At 43.1% G+C, this 21,584-nt stretch overlaps 1 protein-coding gene across 2 annotated transcripts in view; it reads left to right on the forward strand.

The window, feature by feature from the left end:
• The first annotated feature begins 19,317 nt into the window (after positions 1–19,317).
• The window catches only part of LOC143767207 (uncharacterized), a 206,584-nt gene continuing 204,317 nt past the window's right edge, over positions 19,318–21,584 (forward strand). For both annotated transcript variants that reach the window (XM_077255346.1, XM_077255344.1), the window contains exons 1-4: positions 19,318–19,371; positions 19,599–19,748; positions 19,878–20,057; positions 20,141–20,264. In XM_077255346.1, coding sequence (XP_077111461.1) covers positions 19,345–19,371; positions 19,599–19,748; positions 19,878–20,057; positions 20,141–20,264 — 481 coding nt within the window. In that variant the 5' untranslated portion in view covers positions 19,318–19,344. The remainder of the gene's footprint in view (positions 19,372–19,598; positions 19,749–19,877; positions 20,058–20,140; positions 20,265–21,584) is intronic.

Consider the following 21,584-nt stretch of genomic DNA (forward strand, 5'->3'; position numbering starts at 1 on the left):
GAATACACACTGCCAAAACATAGAAGAAACATAACAGACTTCGTAAAAAAAGTGTATTTTGCCTATTTTGGGGTTATGCTTGGGGACCAAGACAAGTTTTGGGCACCACACATAGTGTGCAAAGCATGTATCGAATTATTACGAAAATGGAGCAAAGGACAAAGAAAAAGCTTCAAATTTGGTGTTCCAATGGTGTGGAGAGAGCCAAAAAATCATCATGATGACTGTTATTTATGGTAAACACTGGTACAGGCACATCTTCACAATGAGGGACAGGCCTTCTTGCAGATTCCATGTTACTCCCATTTTCGTTTCTTATGCTTATTGAATCCTTGCACTTGCACTGCACAGAAATAACAGTCATCATGATGATTTTTTGGCTCTCTCCACACCATTGGAACACCAAATTTGAAGCTTTTTCTTTGTCCTTTGCTCCATTTTCGTAATAATTCGATACATGCTTTGCACACTATGTGTGGTGCCCAAAACTTGTCTTGGTCCCCAAGCATAACCCCAAAATAGGCAAAATACACTTTTTTTACGAAGTCTGTTATGTTTCTTCTATGTTTTGGCAGTGTGTATTCACCACAAATGTAACAGAATGAGTCTGGATCGTTAAGACAACTTCTTCTTGATGAGTTCATGCTTTTCACTGGAAAACAGACAACAACATAAAGTTAGTGCAAAAATCAAGCTATGAACAAACTTTTAGAACACTAATTAACACAAAACTATATTGAGAACTGCTCAGTTCAAGTACTAATCCAAAGAAATTAATGAGATGATGCGTCGCATTTACCAACAAGTGCTATAAATAAGATACCAAAAACTTGAGCCAATCTGGCAAAACTGATAGCATATTCAGAATCAGCACCCCAAAAATACCCCAAATTCATTAAAATATTTTGGACACCAGAAAAAATTTTTTTTTTTGTTGACCTGTGTAATCAATTACCTTACATGTTCTGCCCCTACAGTTTTCACCACCGTTTGATGCCCCACTCCCCTCCATGGTTTATTTTCCCACACACTGTGATGCTCTCACAATGGATGTTGATGAAGAAAATAGTCAATATAGCTATTATAATCTATAAATTGACAATATTGCTCATTTCTAAGTTTAGCTGTAGAAATGTTTTGATAAGTTTACCTAGGACGCAGACTTCTTGCCTGTTACTGCAGTGCAATGTTGACTCGCTTATAAGCATGAGAACAGTATGTTCTATTCATCATAAAAGGATGCTTGAAAATGTGAAATTGTTTATGCATCACTTCATTATTTCGATTGTTGATAATAAGCAAAATTATTTTGGTTTGGGTGTATGCAAAAGCTTCATGGCTGTAAGCCAGAATTTTGACTTTAAGGGACTCTGTCACCGGTTTTTTTGGTACAAAATCTGAAAGCAGCATAGAGATAGAAACACTGTTTCAAGAGATGGGAGAATTAATCTGTTGCTAGCTCTACATTTAAAAAAAAATCAGTTTTTATAAGTAGGAGATAGTTATTAGAGGGCCAGTAAAACTTCTACCATATAGTCATCCATATTCTTGAGCTCTGATTGGCCGCTCTCTGCCTATACACAGTGTAAATAGAAAGCTGTCAGTCACTGCTGTGGGTGGGGATATACAGAGCTCAGCATTCAGAGAAGTGGTAGATTTGCAGCAGATTTGATTTGATCAAAACTGCAGTACCCAGAAAAGTAAATGATTACTGTAATTGGGGTCTATCTTCTTATCATATTGCTCGCAGATTGGGTAGCAAACTCCTGGTGGCCGATTTCCTTAAAATACTGCACTTTTTAGATAAGACAAGACCTTTCAAAATGGGGTCTTCTTGCGCACATATTTTTCTCTTTTGTATATGTATTTTTTTATTGTAACTTTTATTCTAAATAAATATTGTTTTATTCAAATCGCCTATGAAGTCTGGATCTTTGTTAGTGGAGCGCCCCCAGACGCAGGCAGGGCCGCGGGGTACTCGATACTGGGCCTCTCTATCTCAGTTCTGGGGTTGTCACGGTGGCTAAACCCGGTCCGTGACCCTGCTAAGGGGCGTCCAATGAAAGGTGTGATGATGGTGCGTGGTGCAGGTCGCGATGAAAAACGAGGACACAGGGTTGCAGTCTCTTTACCTCTTTACTGAAGGCTTCAGGATCCTCAATCCAGAGTACTGCTAACAGGGCTGGCTGAGACCGGCCGGTCCGAAGGCACATCCAGAGTTCCCTTTGCAAGTGGAAATCAGTGCCTACCTTCTAGCGCCTGTGTGTTGTAGTACCTCCCTGCTGAGCACCACGGGATAGTCTTCACAACTGTTGTGTCTGTTTCTGATGTTCTTTCTCACAACTCGTATCTGTTCTGATGTTCTTCTGCGTCCCCCAGATGATATGGATAGGACGCACCCGTATGACGGGTAGGCTTGGAGTTCTTCCGGGACCCTAGCGTCGCCCCTCTCCCACAATTGCCCCCTATGTCTTCTTAGGTGATTTAGGTGAGACAGCCAACCTAAAATTAACTGTCCTGCCGCTGTTTGAAGTATTGCTTGGAGCCTAATACTTCCTCGGCGTTCCAGCCACCGGCTACGCGCCTCAGTAGGATGTTGCCTCGATCTTACGGCACGACTCCTACTGGCTTTATCTCCTTTTTGCTGCGATCTCGTTTCTCACTTCTCCACAATAAACCTCGCTTCTTTTCCTTTCTTAGGATGCCACCGCATTCAAGTGCAGGCTCGGCTCCGTAACGTTCTGTTCTGTTCGCTAGGTCACTGTCAGGATCCCACCCCTGACAGAGACCCCCCTGAATCTTCCCCCGCAACACCCTCTGCCACAGGATGTTGCCTGGATCCAACCCAGTCAGCTTCTGACTAACTTCCTATCCAGCCCCCAGTTTTACCAGATTGTGAGGAGTGGCCTAATGCATAGAATTCTTTGCTCCCCCTGGTGGCCAGAATGTGAAGTGTAAAGTGTGACTGTGATACCTGGTCAGGTGAACTCCTTAAGTGCCATCAGACGTACCATCACTCCCCTTAGCGGCGGAGCGTCAGTACTGCAACGACCAGGACTCTGGGGCGCTGCACTAGTAATACACATTTTCATAACGATGCCCCCACAGTCTCATCATGCACTGTGATGCCCCATACAGTGTCCCTCACATACATTGATACCCCCACAGAGTGAAACTCATACACATTATGATGACAATCCAGTGCCCACAATAAGGTATAAGGATGATACAATGTCACAATACAGTAAGGCCACCACAGTGCCCCCCAATACAGTATGAGGCCTCCACCTTTCTCTCCATTGCAGTATGACGCCTATATAGTAGGATGCCCTCACAGCGAGTCAAGATAGGCATCAGGTTTATTTAAAAAAATAGATATATCTCAAAGTCTTCTCTTCACAGCACATTTCTAGAAGTGTATCGTGACAAGAACAAAAGAGATTTCTGAAGATCTCAAAAGAAGAGTTGCTGATACTTATAGTTTTGTAACCTTTTCCAAACTGATCTCTAAAGAGTTTGGACTCCACCAATCTACAGTCAAATTTTTAATAAAAGATCGAAATGTAAGACCAATATTATACTCTCCAGGTATTAGTGTACATAAAAATCATAACAAAAGTTCTAAATGGGGCCCCCTCCACAAACCCCTAAAAAAAATATATTCACCGGGGTAGGCAGGGTCCTACCTCCTAACTTTTAAAATCAGGGAGCGGTAGGCACATAGTAGCTATGCCAATACTGAAGCCCCCTATAGTGTGCTCACTACCATAACCCTTGCATGGCTCTTATAGTGTATAATACCCTCAAAAATGCCTCTCCCATAGGGCATGAATCCCCTACATTGAATTCCCACAATTTTACTCCAAAGTCGCCCAACACGCACAGTGTGGACACTACAGTGCTTCCAACAACTTATGATGCTGCAACAGTAACCCCAACACAGTATAATACCACCCAATGCATGAGGCTCCTAAAGTGCCCACCACACAGTATGATGGCCCCACAGCTCTCCTATATGTAGCATGAGGCCTGCACAGCCCCCTATGCACAGTGTGATGGTTCCCACAGGCAGTAAAAAGGCCCCCACACACAATATATCTCCTATAGATCCCACCGGCAGTGTAAGGGCCACAACACACAGTCCCCAATAAAGTATGAGTGCTCCAAACACTATATCTTGTTTCCTAGGTATTATGAGGGCTCCTATACACAGTATAATGTCACCCACAAAGTATGAGGCCCTGCACAGCCTCACATGTAATGTCCTGCAGAGATCCCACAACACACAGTATAAAGTTGCCCACATCCCCTCACAAAGTAGGAGAGTCCTCAGACCCAATCCAAAGTCTTCTAGAGCCCAACATTCAGTATGATGGCCTCCACAACCTCCTATACAGTATGTGGTCTTCCACACATAATAAGATGACCCTACAGCCCTACATGCAGTGATACCTCAGCAACGTATGAGATCCCCAACATACAGTTTGATAGCCCTGCAGCGCCCAATTCCCCCTACACACACACACACTCACAATGGTGTACATAGTAGTATTGTAAGAAGAATGCCACTTGTCATTGCTGCCCATCTGCAGATTGCCAGCTGTATAAGCCAGACGCCTATTGGAAGAATGTTTTGTAGACAAACGAGACCAAAATAGAGCTTTTTAGTTTATATGAGAAGAGTTATGTTCAGAGAAAGAAAAATGATGCTACTTTACAGCATAAAAAATCTAATTCCATCTGAGAAATAAAATGGCGTTAGTACCAGTTTTTCTGCATCTGAGCCAGGACAGCGTGCCATCAATGAATTATGAATTTTATCAGTGAATTCTAATGGAAAATGTCATGACATCTTTCCAGAAACTGAATTTCAAGAGAATGTAGCTCTAGCTGCAAGACAACAACTCAAAAGTGCACAAATCATTCTATAAAAGAAGAATAAAAATAACATTTTGGAATAGCAAGTCAAAGTTTTCATCTGAATCCTATAAAAATGTTGTAGAAGGGAATGAAGCGAGCACTTCATGGGAGAAAACACCAATGTAACAGAGGTGAAGCTGTTTTATAGGGAAGAATTGGCTAAAATTCCTCCAAGCCGACGTGCAGGACTAATCCACAATTACTGGAAGCGTTTAGATGCAGTTATTGCTGCACAAGTCGGTCACACCAGATACGGAGAGCAAAGGTTTACAAAGTTTTGCCACTCACATATGTGAGAGCAGGAATAATTTATCCAGACTCCATTTTGGTTATTCTACATGCATTTCCTCTTATGTGAAATAGCATCTGAGCCAGTATGTATGTTTTGAAATAAGGAGTTTCAGGATTTATTTTGTCTTAGAGACGAGATAACACATAGCAAAATAAAAAGTAAGAGGTACCAAACTCTTCAGCTGCATGTAGACAGTATTAACTTTAGCCAATGAGATGCATGTATGCTAATGCCATCTGAGCAAAATATATTGCTACAATGTATGTCCTGAATATGCCTATATAAACACTGACCTATGATGTAATAAAGAGAGATCTGCCATGATGCTCAATGTATAAGTGTGGCTCTTCCGTGCACGTTTTTACATTTTACAATTTAATTTAGAGCAGGTAGTGATGCCACTTAGTGTGCCAATCACTACATCGTGTCCATAGATTATGATGCCCCTACACATAGTGTAACACCGCCTAAATATGCCCCTTATTGTATGTTGTACCCATAGTAATTTACCTTACACATTTTGCACGTACAGTTTTCAGCACATGCACAGATATGTGCCCCTATGGTTTATTTCCCCATACAATATGATGCTCTCACAGTGCCAAGATTGCTTAGTTAATTATTTTTGTTCTTCTAAGTATGAATGGGTACTGCACTGCTCATTTCTATATTTATCTGCAAAAGTATTTTGACCAAGGATGCAGACTTCTTTTCTGTAACTGACTCGCTTAGAACGGTGAGAACAGTATGTTGATCTATTTTGCTTAAAACGATCCTTGAAAACTTAGCATTGTTCATGCATCGCTTCATTGTTTCAATTGTTGATAATGTGTAAAATTATTTCGCTTGGGTGTGCGGAGAAGTTTCATGTCCGTGAGACAGAAATTTGACATAAAGGGAATTTGCACCAGGCACAAGATGTGACAGCAGCATAGAGATAGAAACACTGATTCAAGAGATGGGAGAATTACTGAGCTGCTTGCTCTAGATTTTAGAAAATGATGGTTTTATCAGCAGGAGGGCTAGTAAACCGGCTATCAAGTAGTAATCCATATTTTAGAGCTCTGATTGGCAGAGAGCTAAATAGAAATAAACAGTAAGCTGTAAATAAGTGTTGTGTTTGGGGTTATACAGAGCTCAGCATTCAGAGAACTAGTAGATCTACAGCAGAGAAAACAGTGACTTTATCAGAAATGCAGCAAAGTAAATGACACATCACTGGAATCGGTATTCCCCTTATATATCATTCTGCTCTCAGATTGGGTAGCAAGAACTTTTTGACAAATTGCCTTTAAATTCTGCACTCTTTAAATAACAGTGCAGACCTTTCACCATGGGGTTTCCGTACGCATATATTTTTGCTATCTCTTTTGTATATGTTTCCCTTTTTAATTGTAACTTTTATTCTAAATATGTTTTGTTTTATTCAAATCTCCTCTGAAGACTGGATCTTTGGAAGAAATAAAAATGTTCATATCAATGCCTGTAATAATTATAGGGGATAACTCAGGAGACTCTTTGCGTGGAACAAGACAACTACAGGACACAGTTTTATAAGTGGTAAAGTCTATATTATGACACGGTGATGCAAACAGGTGCAGTGAGAAACTCAAGTCCACAACACTTGGTGCAAATAATAAACGCAGCTTAGCAGTCTATAGGAAACTTCAGAGCAAAATGCAATCAAGCAGAAAGTCTATGAAGCAGTTATTCTTGTGGATACTTGACAAGAATAAATCCTTGTCTTAGTCCAGACACAGATAGATATGCTTATAGGCAGTTCAAATCATATCTTAGCTCAACCAGGGAGGCCTAGTTAATAGTCTCAGGTTAATGCAAAGCAGCAGCAGCTTACATGTCCAGCAAATGCAGGTGGAAGTAAACACGAGCAGCAGATGAAGGAGGATTACTGGAAACTGGTGTATGCAGCAGGAACTCAGAGCAGAGAAGCAGGATCACTACACAGGTTCACAGGAGCAGGTGTATAGCCAGGGAGTAATCAGAGATCAGGAGCTGGATGCAAGGCAGAATACTCTAGCACAGCCTGAAGGCTGGGGTGGAGTTTTATAGCAGGAAGACACAGTGCACATGAGACCAAAGACGCCATCTTGGAAAAGGGCAGTAATGCACAAAAGGTAAAAAATGTTCAGAGACCTGACATTACTCCCTCCTTAGAAGCGGCCTCAGGACGATCCTGGACCTGGTTTCTCAGGGAATCTCTGATGAAAACGAGAAATCTTCTGTTGGGCATTGATGTTTTCCACAGGTTCCCAAGAGTCTTCCTCAGGGGGATATCCCTGCCATCTTATCAGATATTGGAGCCGATTCCTGCGTATCCTGGAATCAATAATTTCCTCCACCACAAATTGTTCTTGCCCATCAATCACCACAGGCTGCGGAGGTGGCAAAACACGTCCCTGGAAGGTATTAGGAGATACAGGCTTTAGTAAAGATACATGAAAAACTCGGTGTACCTTCATTATCCTAGGCAGCTTCAGCCGGCAGGCCACAGAGCTCACAATATCGTTGATCTTGAAAGGGCCAATGAATTTCTGTCCAAGTTTTTGTGAAGGAATGTTTAACTTCAGATTCTTAGTTGCTAACCACACGGAATCTCCTACCTTGAACATGGGTGCAGGTTTATGGAATCTATCAGACGATCTCTTATAACGTTCTGGAGCTGTGGTCAGGGATTCCTTCAGAACCTCCAGATTTTGTCTCATTGCAGTCAGCCTTTCCTCCACTGCCGGAAGTGGAGAATTAATTGGAGACCTAGGTAAAATACACGGATGATAACCCAGATTGGCAAAGAAAGGTGTAAATTTAGTGGAGGCGCTCTGAGAATTATTATATGAAAATTCGGCTAACGGCAACAACTCCAACCAATCATCCTGGAGATGGCTGACATAGCATCTTAGATATTGTTCCAGCATCTGGTTGGTACGCTCAGTCTGACCATTTGTCTGGGGATGGTAAGCAGAAGAGAGACAGACATTAATATTGAGTGCAGAGCAAAACCCCTTCCAGAATCTTGAAGTGAACTGTACTCCACGGTCAGAGATGATCTCATCCGGAACCCAGTGCAACCAAAAGACATTCTGTATAACCAAGTTCACTGTATGTTTAGCTGATGGGAGGCCGGTGCACGGAACAAAATGAGCAGCTTTAGTCAGGCAATCAACTACCACCATGATTGTAATCATGCCCCCTGATGTAGGCAGCTCCACAATAAAGTCCATTGATATAGACCCCCAAGGGCGCGACGGAACAGGTAATGGTTGTAGAAAACCCGTAGGTGCCACATGAGGAGTCTTGTAACGGGCACATACCTCGCAAGAGAGAACATAGTCCTTGGTATCCTTCAGGCAAGTAGGCCACCAGAAGAATCGGCTCAGGAGCTCTTGTGTCTTCTGTACTCCCCTGTGACCAGCCAACTTGGAGTCATGTACCAACTTGAGGATCTGCAGACGGACGACCTCCGGGACGTAGATACGTCAATCTCTGAACCACATGCCACCCTTAACCCCTTCATGACCCAGCCTATTTTGACCTTAATGACCTGGCCGTTTTTTTTTGCAATTCTGACCAGTGTCCCTTTATGAGGTAATAACTCCAGAACGCTTCAATGGATCCTAGCGGTTCTGAGACTGTTTTTTCGTGACATATTGGGCTTCATGTTAGTGGTAAATTTAGGTCGATAATTTCTGCATTTATTTGTGAAAAAAAAAGAAATTTGGCGAAAATTTTGAAAATTTTGCAATTTTCACATTTTGAATTTTTATTCTGTTAAACCAGAGAGTTATGTAACACAAAATAGTTAATAAATAACATTTCCTACATGTCTACTTTACATCAGCACAATTTTGGAAACAAAATTTTTTTTTGCTACGAAGTTATAAGGGTTAAAATTTGACCAGTGATTTCTCATTTTTACAACAAAATTTACAAAACCATTTTTCTTAGGGACCACCTCACATTTGAAGTCAGTTTGAGGGTTTTATATGGCTGAAAATACCCAAAAGTGACACCATTCTAAAAACTGCACCCCTCAAGGTGCTCAAAACCACATTCAAGAAGTTTATTAACCCTTCAGGTGTTTCACAGCAGCAGAAGCAACATGGAAGGAAAAAGTGAACATTTAACTTTTTAGTCACAAAAATGATCTTTTAGCAACAATTTTTTTATTTTCCCAAGGGTAAAAGGAGAAACTGGACCACAAAAGTTGTTGTCCAATTTGTCCTGAGTACGCTGATACCTCATATGTGGGGGTAAACCACTGTTTGGGGGCACGGCAGGGCTCGGAAGCGAAGGAGCGCCATTTGACTTTTTGAATGAAAAATTGGCTCCAATCTTTAGCGGACACCATGTCGCGTTTGGAGAGCCCCCGTGTGCCTAAACATTGGAGCTCCCCCACAAGTGACCCCATTTTGGAAACTAGACGCCCCAAGGAACTTATCTAGATGCATAGTGAGCACTTTAATCCCCCAGGTGCTTCACAAATTGATCCGTAAAAATGAAAAAGTACTTTTTTTTCACAAAAAAATTCTTTTAGCCTCAATTTTTTCATTTTCACATGGGCAACAGGATAAAATGGATCATAAAATTTGTTGGGCAATTTCTCCTGAGTACACCGATACCTCATATGTGGGGGTAAACCACTGTTTGGGTGCACGGCAAGGCTCGGAAGGGAAGGAGCGCCATTTGACTTTTTGAATGAAAAATTATCTCTATCGTTAGCGGACACCATGTCGCGTTTGGAGAGACCCTGTGTGCCTAAACAGTAGAAACTCCCCACAAGTGACCCCATTTTGGAAACTAGACCCCCAAAGGAACTAATCTAGATGTGTGGTGAGCACTTTGAACCCCCAAGTGCTTCACAGAAGTTTATAACGCAGAGCCGTGAAAATAAAAAATCATTTTTCTTTCCGCAAAAATAATTTTTTAGCCTGCAATTTTTTATTTTCCCAAGGGTTACAGGAGAAATTGGACCCCAAAAGTTGTTGTCCAGTTTCTCCTGAGTACGCTGGTACCCCATATGTGGGGGTAAACCACTGTTTGGGCACACGTCGGGGCTCGGAAGGGAGAGAGCACCATTTGACTTTTTCAACGCAAGATTGTCTGGAATCAATAGTGGCGCCATGTCGCGTTTGGAGACCCCCTGATGTGCCTAAACAGTGGAAACCCCTCAATTCTAACTCCAACACTAACCCCAACACACTCCTAACCCTAATCCCAACCCTAACCCCAACACACCCCTAACCCTAGTCTTAACCCTAATTCCAACCCTAACTCTAATTCCAACCCTAACCCTAAGGCTATGTGCCCACGTTGCGGATTTGTGTACGGATTTTTCCGCACTGTTTTTGAAAAATCTGCAGGTAAAACGCACTGCGCTTTACCTGCTGATTTACCGCGGATTTCCAGTGTTTTTTTGTGTGGATTTCACCTGAGGATTCCTATTATGGAGCAGGTGTAAAACGCTGCAAAATCCGCACAAAGAATTGACATGCTGCGGAAAGTACAACGCAGTGTTTCCGCGCTGTATTTTCCGCACCATGGGCACAGCGGATTTGGTTTTCCATAGGTTTACGTGGTACTGTAAACGTGATGGAAAACTGCTACGAATCCGCAGCGACCAATCCGCCAAATCTGCACCATGTGCACATAGCCTAATTCTAACCCTAATTCCAACCCTAGCCCTAATTCTAACCCTAACTCTAACGCTAGTTGTAACCCTAACCCTAATTCTAACCCTAATTCTAACCCTAACCCTAAGTGCAACCCTATCCCTAAGTGCAACCCTAAGTGCAGCCCTAAGTGCAGCCCTATCCCTAAGTGCAGCCCTATCCCTAAGTGCAGCCCTATCCCTAAGTGCAACCCTATCCCTAAGTGCAACCCTATCCCTAAGTGCAACCCTAAGTGCAACCCTATCCCTAAGTGCAACCCTAAGTGCAACCCTATCCCTAAGTGCAACCCTAAGTGCATCCCTAAGTGCAACCCTATCCCTAAGTGCAACCCTATCCCTAAGTGCAACCCTAAGTGCAACCCTATCCCTAAGTGCAACCCTAAGTGCAACTGTAAGTGCAACCCTAGCCCTAAGTGCAACCCTAAGTGCATACCTAAGTGCAACACTATCCCTAAGTGCAACCCTAAGTGCATCCCTAAGTGCAACCCTATCCCTAAGTGCAACCCTATCCCTAAGTGTAACACTATCCCTAAGTGCAACCCTATCCCTAAGTGCAACCCTAAGTACATCCCTAAGTGCAACACTATCCCTAAGTGCAACCCTATCCCTAAGTGCAACCCTAAGTGCATCCCTAAGTGCAACCCTAAGTGCTTCCCTAAGTGCAACCCTATCCCTAAGTGCAACCCTAAGTGCAACCCTATCCCTAAGTGCAACCCTAAGTGCAACCGTAAGTGCAACCCTATCCCTAAGTGCAACCCTAAGTGCATCCCTAAGTGCAACACTATCCCTAAGTGCAACCCTAAGTGCATCCCTAAGTGCATCCCTAAGTGCATCCCTAAGTGCAACCCTAAGTGCATCCCTAAGTGCAACCCTATCCCTAAGTGCAACCCTAAGTGTATCCCTAAGTGCAACCCTAAGTGCAACCCTAAGTGCATCCCTAAATGCAACCCTAAGTGCAACCCTAAGTGCATCCCTAAGTGCATCCCTAAGTGCAACCCTACCCCTAACCCTACCCCTACCCCTAACCCTACCCCTAATCCTAACAGAAAAACAAAAATAAATATATTTTCAGTATTTTATTATTGGTCCTACCTATGGGGGTGATAAAGGGGGGGTTATTTACTATTTTTTTTATTTTGATCGCTGTGATAGAACCTATCGCAGCGATCAAAATGTGCAAAGAACGAATCTGCCGCCCGGCAGATTCGGCCGGCGCACTGCGCATGCGCCCGCCATTTTCCAAGATGGCGGTGCCCATGCGAGAAGACCGAGGACACCGGGAGGGACACCGGGACTAGGTAAGTATGGGGGGGGGTGCGATCGGACAGCGGGGGGGCAGAGGGGAGGGCGGGGGAGGGTCGGATGGGAGAGGAAGGCGCTTAGGACAGGACGGAGGGGTACGGAACACTGACGGCGGCTGCAGATCGCCACCGTCAGTCGGTGGGGTGGGCAGATCGGGGTCTCCAGCCATGGCAGATGCTATTGCAGCATCGGCCATGGTTGGATTGTAATATTTCACCATTTTCATAGGTGAAATATTACAAATTGCTCTGATTGGCTGTTGCATTTTCAACAGCCAATCAGAGCGATCGTAGCTACGGGGGGGCGAAGCCACCCCCCCTGGGCTAAAGTACCACTCCCCCCTGTCCCTGCATGTCGGGTGAAATTGGAGTTAACCCTTTCACCCGGCCTGCAGGGACGCGATCATTCTGTGACACAGCATATGCGTCACAGGTCGGATTGGCACCGACTTTCATGACGCATACGCTGTGTCACAGGTTGGGAAGGGGTTAAAGACAAGATTAATATCCACAGGTGGGTTGGCCAGAAATACATCACCTTCATAGGCCTCCCTGCACTCCTTCCACAAGTCCTGATCGTGGATAACCCCGATGAAATTGGCATCAGATAGAATGGTCTTGGACGGGGCTCCAGCATCCGCAGCATGGATTCGGGATAAAGCATCAGCCTTCCCATTACGAGAACCTGGACGGTACGAGATAACAAAGTTAAATTGATTTAAAAATAAGTTCCAACAAGCCTGACAAGGAGAAAGACATCTAGCGGATCTAAGGAACTCTAGATTGTGATGGTCAGTTAGCACTATGATCTGTTGTGCAGCTCCTTGCAGATGATGCCTCCATTCCTTGAAAGCCGCAATAATAGCCAGCAATTCCTTGTCTCCCACATTGTAATTCTTCTCTGCTGAGGTTAGTCTACGGGAAAAGAAAGCACAAGGATATAGCAGACCCTTCTCTCCAGTTCTTTGGGAGAGAATAGCCCCCAAAGCATTATCAGAAGCATCCACCTCCACAATGAAAGGAAGTGTTGGATCTGGGTTTATCAACAACGGTGCTGATGTGAAACAGATCTTAAGCCGAACAAAAGCTTCTTGAGCCTGTGATGACCACTTAAAGGGCTTTTCCTTCTTTGTCAAGGAAGTAATGGGACGGACAATATCAGAAAAATTTCGAATGAAGCGTCTGTAGAAATTTGCAAAACCAATAAAACGTTGGACCACCTTAACGTTCTTGGGTACCGGCCAATCAAGGATAGCCTGAATCTTACCAGATTCCATGTTCAGCCCCTGGGGAGAGATGATATAACCTAAGAACTGTATCTCAGAACGATGGAACTCACATTTCTCTGGCTTAATATACAGATGGTTCTCTTTCAGACGTCTTAAAACAGTTTTGACATGTTGTTCATGTTCCTGTAGAGAGTCAGAAAAGATTAGTATATCGTCCAAATAGATCACCAAAAACTGGTCCAACAAATCTCTGAAAATGTCATTAGCAAGGTGTTGAAATGTTGCAGAGGCGTTACAAAGCCTGAAGGGCATCACAAGAGATTCAAAGTGTCCATACCGGCATCTGAATGCTGTCTTCCACTCATCCTCTGGACGAATACGCACCAAATTATAAGCCCCACGAAGATCCAGTTTAGAGAACACCTTAGTATGGCGGACTCTTTCCAGTAATTCGGGAATCAGAGGCAAAGGGTAATGGTTTCATACGGTTACCTTATTGAGTTCTCGATAGTCAACACAGGGTCTCAGGGTCCCATCCTTCTTCTTTACAAAAAAGATAGGTGCCCTTGCTGGTGAGGAAGAAGGACGTATGAAGCCTTTGGCCAGATTTTCATCAATATACTCTTTTAAGGCTTGAAGCTCAGGTGCCGCCAAAGGGTATACGTTACCAAAAGGAATGGCTGCTCCAGGAAGCAGCTCAATGGGACAGTCATAATGCCTGTGTGGAGGAAGCTGATCTGTATTCTTCTTGTCACAGATGTCAGAGAACTCTTTATAAGCTGGAGGTAAAGAAAATACCTGTACATGTGGTTCCGTAGTTGTGGACTCAGGGACAGCTTCTGTTAACGCTGAGTTGCTCCTTGTTGGGAGGATAATCTCCTTGGTCTCCCAGTTGATAATTGGGTTCTGAGAACGCAATCAAGGAATGCCTAAAATCACAGGAAAATGAGGAGAAGAAATTAGCAAGAAAGAAAGTTGCTCCTGATGATTAGGCTCCAACAAAATTTCAAGGGGTACGGTCTCCTGATCCACAGGCCCAGAGATTAAAGGTGACCCATCCACTGTTTCCATGGTAATTGGAGAGGCTCTTTGCTGAATTTTAATACCATGTTCCTTGGCAAAAGCAATATCCATGAAATTGCCACCTGCACCAGAGTCAATCATAGCTGAACTGGAAATCCACTGTCCTGAACACAGGATCTTAATAGGGAGGGACAGTGAGAGTTATTTTCCTTCAGCTCCTTGGGGGGTGAAGTCATAGAAAGTGAATGGAATACAGCGTTTAAAGGCAGGCTACATTCAGAGATGTCAGATTCATCATCAAAGTTGTCATACTCCCCTACTGCTGCTAGCACCTTGTTAGGCCATCTAGGACACTTAGGACAATTGATCAAGAAGTGGTCAGACTGCCCGCAGTAGAAACATAGACTTTCATGAAGGCGATGCTCCCGGCACTCATTGATCTCGCGCCTCTGAACGGAATCAATTTGCATGGGCACCTCCTCCACCTCCCGAGAGGTTTTACCTGCAGGCTCTTTGGAAGGAAGGGAAAAGTTAGACACACGGTTATATGCAGCAAATTTCTCCTGCCTACGCTCAGTAAGGCGAATGTCTATGCGCACACAATGCTGTATAAATGTCTCTAGCTCTTGTGGTGACTCAGAGCGGGCTAGTTCATCTTTTACAATACTAGACAGACCCCTTTTAAAAATAGGCTATTGTTCATAACTGTCCCAATTGGTATCTACCGCCAATCTCCTGAATTCAGTGGCATACTCAATAACAGAACGTTTAGCCTGGCGTAAAGACAACAAAGCAGATTCAGTGGTTGCATGACGATTAGGGTCATCAAACATTAATGCCATAGCGGCCAAGAAATCATCCAAGTCATTTAACTGTGGGTCACAAGACTCAATCATCGGATTCGCCCAGGCAAGCGCTCGTGAGGTCAGTAGCATTATTACACACAATACTTTGGATCTATCAGTAGGAAAACGGTCAGCATGCACATCAAAATATAGCATACATTGATTCACAAAGCCACGAAATTTGTCGCGATCACCATTAAATCTGAATGGGGGCAACTTAGGCGGGCTAGCTGGTGGCGGTTGCCCAGAGGGTAAAGTCACTTGTGCAGCTATTTGAGTGCTTATGTCCTGAAAAGCCCGTCCATACTGGGACTCTATGCCAGCAAGTTTGTTTTCCTGGGCTGCCATGCGGTTGCTCAAGTCCTGCAAAGTCTGTCCAAACACTTGTTGATTGAGTTCAAAGCTTCCAAACTTCTTTTGCAGACCTTCCACATCTTTCTGCAGTGATCTAATTATGGAAAACACCTGCTCTAATCTGCTTTCTGCAGTCATTGTTCCAGCAGTCTCCTTTTTTTTTTTAGGCTAGAGTATCCTGTAATAATTATAGGGGATAACTCAGGAGACTCTTTGCGTGGAACAAGACAACTACAGGACACAGTTTTATAAGTGGTAAAGTCTATATTATCACATGGTGATTCAAACAGGTGCAGAGAGAAACTCAAGTCCACAACACTTAATGTAAATATTAAACGCTGCTTAGCAGTCTATAGGAAACTTCAGAGGAAAATGCAATCAAGCAGAAAGTCTATGAAGCACAGTTATTCTTGAGGATACTTGACACAAATAAATCCTTGTCTTAGTCCAGACACAGATAGATATGCTTATAGGCAGTTCAAATCATATCTTAGCTCAACCAGGGAGGCCTGGTTAATAGTCTCAGGTTAATGCAAAGCAGCAGCAGCTTACATGTCCAGCAAATGCAGGTGGAAGTAAACACGAGCAGCAGATGAAGAAGGATTACTGGAAACTTGTGTATGCAGCAGGAACTCAGAGCAGAGTAGCAGGATCACCACACAGGTTCACAGGAGCAGGTGTATAGCCAGGGAGTAATCAGAGATCAGGAGCTGGATGCAAGGCAGAATACTCTAGCACAGACTGAAGGCTGGGGTGGAGTTTTATAGCAGGAAGACACAGTGCACATGAGACCAAAGATGTCATCTTGGAAAAGGGCAGTAATGCACAAAAGGTAAAAAATGTTCAGAGACCTGACAATGCCCCCACAGTCTCCTCACATACAAGTGCTTCTTACAAAATTAGAATATAATCAAAAAGTTAAGTTATTTCAGTTCTTCAATGCAAAAAGTGAAATTCATATATTATATAGGGTCATTACAGAGTGATCTATTTCAAGTGTTTATTTCTGTTAATGTTGATGATTATGGCTTACAGCCAATGAAACCCCAAAGTCATTATCTCAGTAAATTAGAATACTTTAACTCCTTTGCGACATGCGCCGTACTAGTTCGGCACATGTTGCTTACCTCCCTTTGATGTGGGCTCCTGCGGTGAGCCCGCATCTTTCCCGAGACATGTCAGCTGTTTTGAACTGCTGACATGTGCCCGCAATCGCGATTCACCCTCAGCTATTAACCCGTTATATGCCGCTGTCAAACTCTGACAGCAGCATTTAATGCGTGCTTCTGATCATCGGGCCAGAAATCCGCCCACCAGTGACCCCCGTCATGTGATCGTGGGTCACCGGTGGGTTGGTATGAAAACCAGAGGTCTCCTGGAGACCTCTATGTTTGTCACTGCCGGCTTGCTGTGAACACTGCCCAGTGGTCGGCGCTCATAGCAAGTGAGTAATTCAGCTACATATAGGTGATCTATCACCTATATGTAGCAGAGCCAATCGGGTTATGGCAGCTTTTAGTCTCCCATGGAGACTATTGAAGCATGCCAAAAGTAAAAAAAGAAAAAAAAGTTTTTAAAACAATAAAAAATATATAAAAGCTTAAATCACCCCCCTTTTGCCCCATTCAAAATAAAACAATAAAAAAAAATTAAACCTACATATACTTGGTATTACCGAGTTCAGAATCGCCCTATCTATCAATAAAAACAAAGGATTAACCTGATCAGTAAATGGCATAACGAGAAAAAGGTAAAACGCCAGAATGACTTCTTTTTGGTCACCGTGACGTTGCATTAAAATGCAATAACTGGCCATCAAAAGATTGTATCTGCACCAAAATGGTATCATTAAAAACATCAGCTCAGCACGCAAAAAATAAGCCCTCGCCTAACCAGAGATCACGAAAAACGGAAACGCTGCGGGTATCGGAAAATGGCCCTTTTTTTTTTTGTCTCAAAGTTTGGAATTTTTTTTTCAACACTTAGATAAAAAGAGCCACAATTTTACCCCACACACACAGTATGGTGACACAACAGGGCTTCCAACAACTTATGATGCTGCCACAGTAACCCCAACACAATATTAAACCTCCCACAACATTATTCCCTTTAAGTGCCCATCGCACAGTATGATGGCCCAACAGCTCCCTTACATGTAGCATGATTACCAGACAGTTCCCTATACACAGTATGATGGGGACGTTCAACCATCAAAAAAATTCTATCAAGTTTCTTGATTCAAAACTAATGGATATAGAGTATGAAGTGATTCTAGCTTCCACTTATAGGGAAAAAAAATGCAAGAAATACAATTCTACATGCTTACACTATCCTTGTAGGTGAACTCACTAGGGCCAAATGTAATTGCAGTACTGAACAATTGTATTGTCACGAATCAAAACAGATTGAACAAAGACTAATATAAAAGGCGTTAAAAAAATAGATGCTGGATAGAGCTAATAAAATGATGCATAAAAAACTACCGTAGATTTAAAACACCTGATTCTCTCACCAACAACATTACAGAACAAACCTCTAGAATTTTAGCTTTACAGCATAGCAACCAGTTTTCTAAAATCAAAAACATTTCTCAAAAATCTTCCTATTTTGGAAATAGATGAGAATACTGGAAGAATATTACATGAAGGAGTTTGTGTGGTGCCTAGACGAGCTCTATCATTGGGCCAGAGTATGTCACCCAGTTCTCTAATTACTCTAAGAGCCAAAACCAATTAGTTATCTACCAAAGGTTTCTTTTAAGTGTGGATCTAAAGGTAGCGATAGTTGTGCATATGCCAAAAAACTGTCAAACATTTAGCAACTCCAGAGATGGTACACACTTTCAAATCAAATAATTTATGAATTGTCATTCAACATTTGTGGTTTACATCGTAGAATGCTCAGAATGTAACCTAAAATATGTAGGCACTACATGTCGATTAAAAATTCACTACCAAGAGCATCTGTATGATATCAATAACTACAAAAATACCAACAAAAGAATATCACAAGCTTCAAAACAATGTAGTAATCGCATAATTGCAATACATCATCCTTGAAAGTATATGCTAAAGAACATTACCATGTTTCATAATGTCCATTACTTCTATTTTCATCAGTGCTTTGTTCAGTCATGGGTTATCCCATTATCCCCTTATCTTCCCCCGCCTATGCCCCCCTATGTAATCTTACCTCTCCCCCTCTCTGACCACCATCTACTAACATTCTCTTCCCTATCTTCTTCACCTGCCCCCATGTCCAGCAGCTAGATCACTCCCATAGGAGCTTCACACACTTATCCGACACTCCAACTCTACTCTACTGCTGTCCTCCATATCTTCACTCCACGATGCAGACAATGTTTTCTACAATGCTACACCCACATCAGCTATTGACTCAGTTGTCCCCAAATCAATAGACAGACCTGACACACCAACCTCACTAAAAAGCTTTGGCAATTGTCCTGGGTTGCAGAGCGGCAGTGAAAGAAAACACATTCACAGGAAGACTGACAACCTCAAGCAGTTATTTACATCCACCCTGTAAACCCCTCCTGGCCCCACACAGAAACTTCCCCTCATCCAGCACCATGACAACCAGCACAGCAGAGTCCTCAGGCCCCTGATCATGTGACCCCTGACTCCTCCCCTCCTGTGACCTCATCCCAGGTCCTGTGTCCACAGAACAGCCATATATGTGGTGTGCGGCTCTGCAGGTGGAGGTAGGTGCTGGAGATTCCCCATTACTGGGCGGGGCAGGGGACATTAACCCCCTCAGTGCTGAGCCTGTGATACATCTCTGTATGTGACTATAATGGGACTGTGTGTTATACCGGGGGCAGGACGGGGCCATGACTGGATGTAGTGATCATGTGACGCTGGTAACAGCTCCGGAGGTTTCTTACATGGGATCTTTATGATGTTCCATCGTCATCTTCTCCCCATTCAGGTCCCTACAATATCGGATCCTCTCAGTGGAGATCTTCTATATAAGAGAATTCTCCGGAGTGACCCTACAAGGATGGATAGGGACAGGGACAAGATGGCGGAGAGGATATTACACCTCACCCTAGAGATCCTCTTCCGGCTTACTGGAGAGGTGAGAGATTCTGATGACGTCACATTACATCATTCTTATCTATGGGAATAACAGATGGACACAACTGGAGAGGTGAGGACTCTGGGAATGTCTGTAGTGAGGTTTATTAATGTGTCTCTCCACAACCAGGATTACACAGTAGTGAAGAAGACCTCTAGTGAGCGCTGTCAGGCCCCTGTGTCTGAGGGATGGGGAAGACCCCTGAGCCCAATCACAGGGCCTCCACCTCACCCCCTGATACATGAGGACATCAATGACCAGAAGATCCTAGAACTCACCTACAAGATGATTGAGCTGCTGACTGGAGAGGTGACACTGCTGGGAATGCTGGGACATTATACAGTAACGCTATGGAGGGATCGGGGGGATGACTGTATAATTGTGTGTGTCAGGTTCCTATAAGGTGTCAGGATGTCGCCGTCTATTTCTCCATGGAGGAGTGGGAGTATTTAGAAGAACACAAAGATCTGTACAAGGACGTCATGATGGAGGTTCCCCAGCCCCTCACATCACCAGGTAATAGACAGGACTAAATACACACGGCCTATAATTATCTGTATGTAAAGAATGAATTCAGTTCCTGTATGTGTTTCCTACAGTTCTATCCAGTAAGAGGACAACACCAGGGAGATGTCCCCGTCCTCTTCATCCACAGGACTGTAAACAAGAAGATCTCGATGTTCCTCAGGATCATCAGGTAGATGGAGAGAAGGTGTCATGAGATCTCCCCTATGATGTGTAGAAGGCTGTGAAGGTTTTGGGCTTATTCGTATTTTATCCACCAGTTTTATACACTGAACGGGCAATTTAGAGACATCGGCCTTTTCTTGATAGGAGCTTCTATGTTTGGATATTAGACCAAAGACCCTATTGTGCAGCATAAAACAAAGAGTTTAGTTTCAGTGTGAATTCACATTAGTATGGCAAAATAGATCAAGCTGAGTGACTTCCAATGTGGCTCTGTCTTTAGGACTAGATTAGCCAGGGACTGTTTTGCAGAACTGGGATTTTTACATACAAACGTGATAAATGTATTCTAAGGGTGTTCTGATCGAGAGAAAGCATTAAATGGATAGAGATCCTGAGGACGTAACCAACTCGTGGGGAAGGGATAAAGAATTGTTCCGGTGATCAGATGCTGCACAGTCATGCAAATTAGCACTGGTGTCCAACTAATTCTCCATAAATACTTGTCGTTACTTAGCTCCAATGGTTATTTTACAGCAGGCGACTAGTTTCAGTGCTATGACTGTGTAAAGGAAATAGGAAAAAAAAATTCAGTTATCTAAAGAGCTCAAATATTATATCACTGAACAGCGGAAACATTGGTCAGACGAAGCTAGTTTTTTAGTGCACCATACTGATGGAAGGGTCAGAATTTGGTGCACGCAGGCTTCTACAGTTCAGGCTGGTGGTGGTGAAATACATTTATATGAAAAAGTTTGGGCACCCCTATTAATCTTAAGCTTAATGTTTTATAAAAATGTTTTTTTTTTTGCAACAGCTATTTCAGTTTCATATATCTAATAACTGTTGGACACAGTAATGTTTCTGCCTTGAAATGAGGTTTATTGTACTAGCAGAAAATGTGCAATCTGCATTCAAACACAATTTGACAGGTGCATAGGTATGGGCACCCTTATCATTTTCTTGTTTTAAATACTCCTACCTACTTTGTACTGACTTACTAAAGCATTTTTTTTTGTTTTGTAACCTCTTTGAGCTTTGAACTTCATAGCCAGGTGTAGGCAATCATGAGAAAAGCTACTTAAAGTGGCCACTTGCAAGTTGTTCTCCTGTTTGAATCTCCTCTGAAGAGTGGCATCATGGGCTCCT

The sequence above is a fragment of the Ranitomeya variabilis genome, chromosome 4, assembly GCF_051348905.1.
Source record: "Ranitomeya variabilis isolate aRanVar5 chromosome 4, aRanVar5.hap1, whole genome shotgun sequence".
NCBI classification, from domain to species: domain Eukaryota; kingdom Metazoa; phylum Chordata; class Amphibia; order Anura; family Dendrobatidae; genus Ranitomeya; species Ranitomeya variabilis.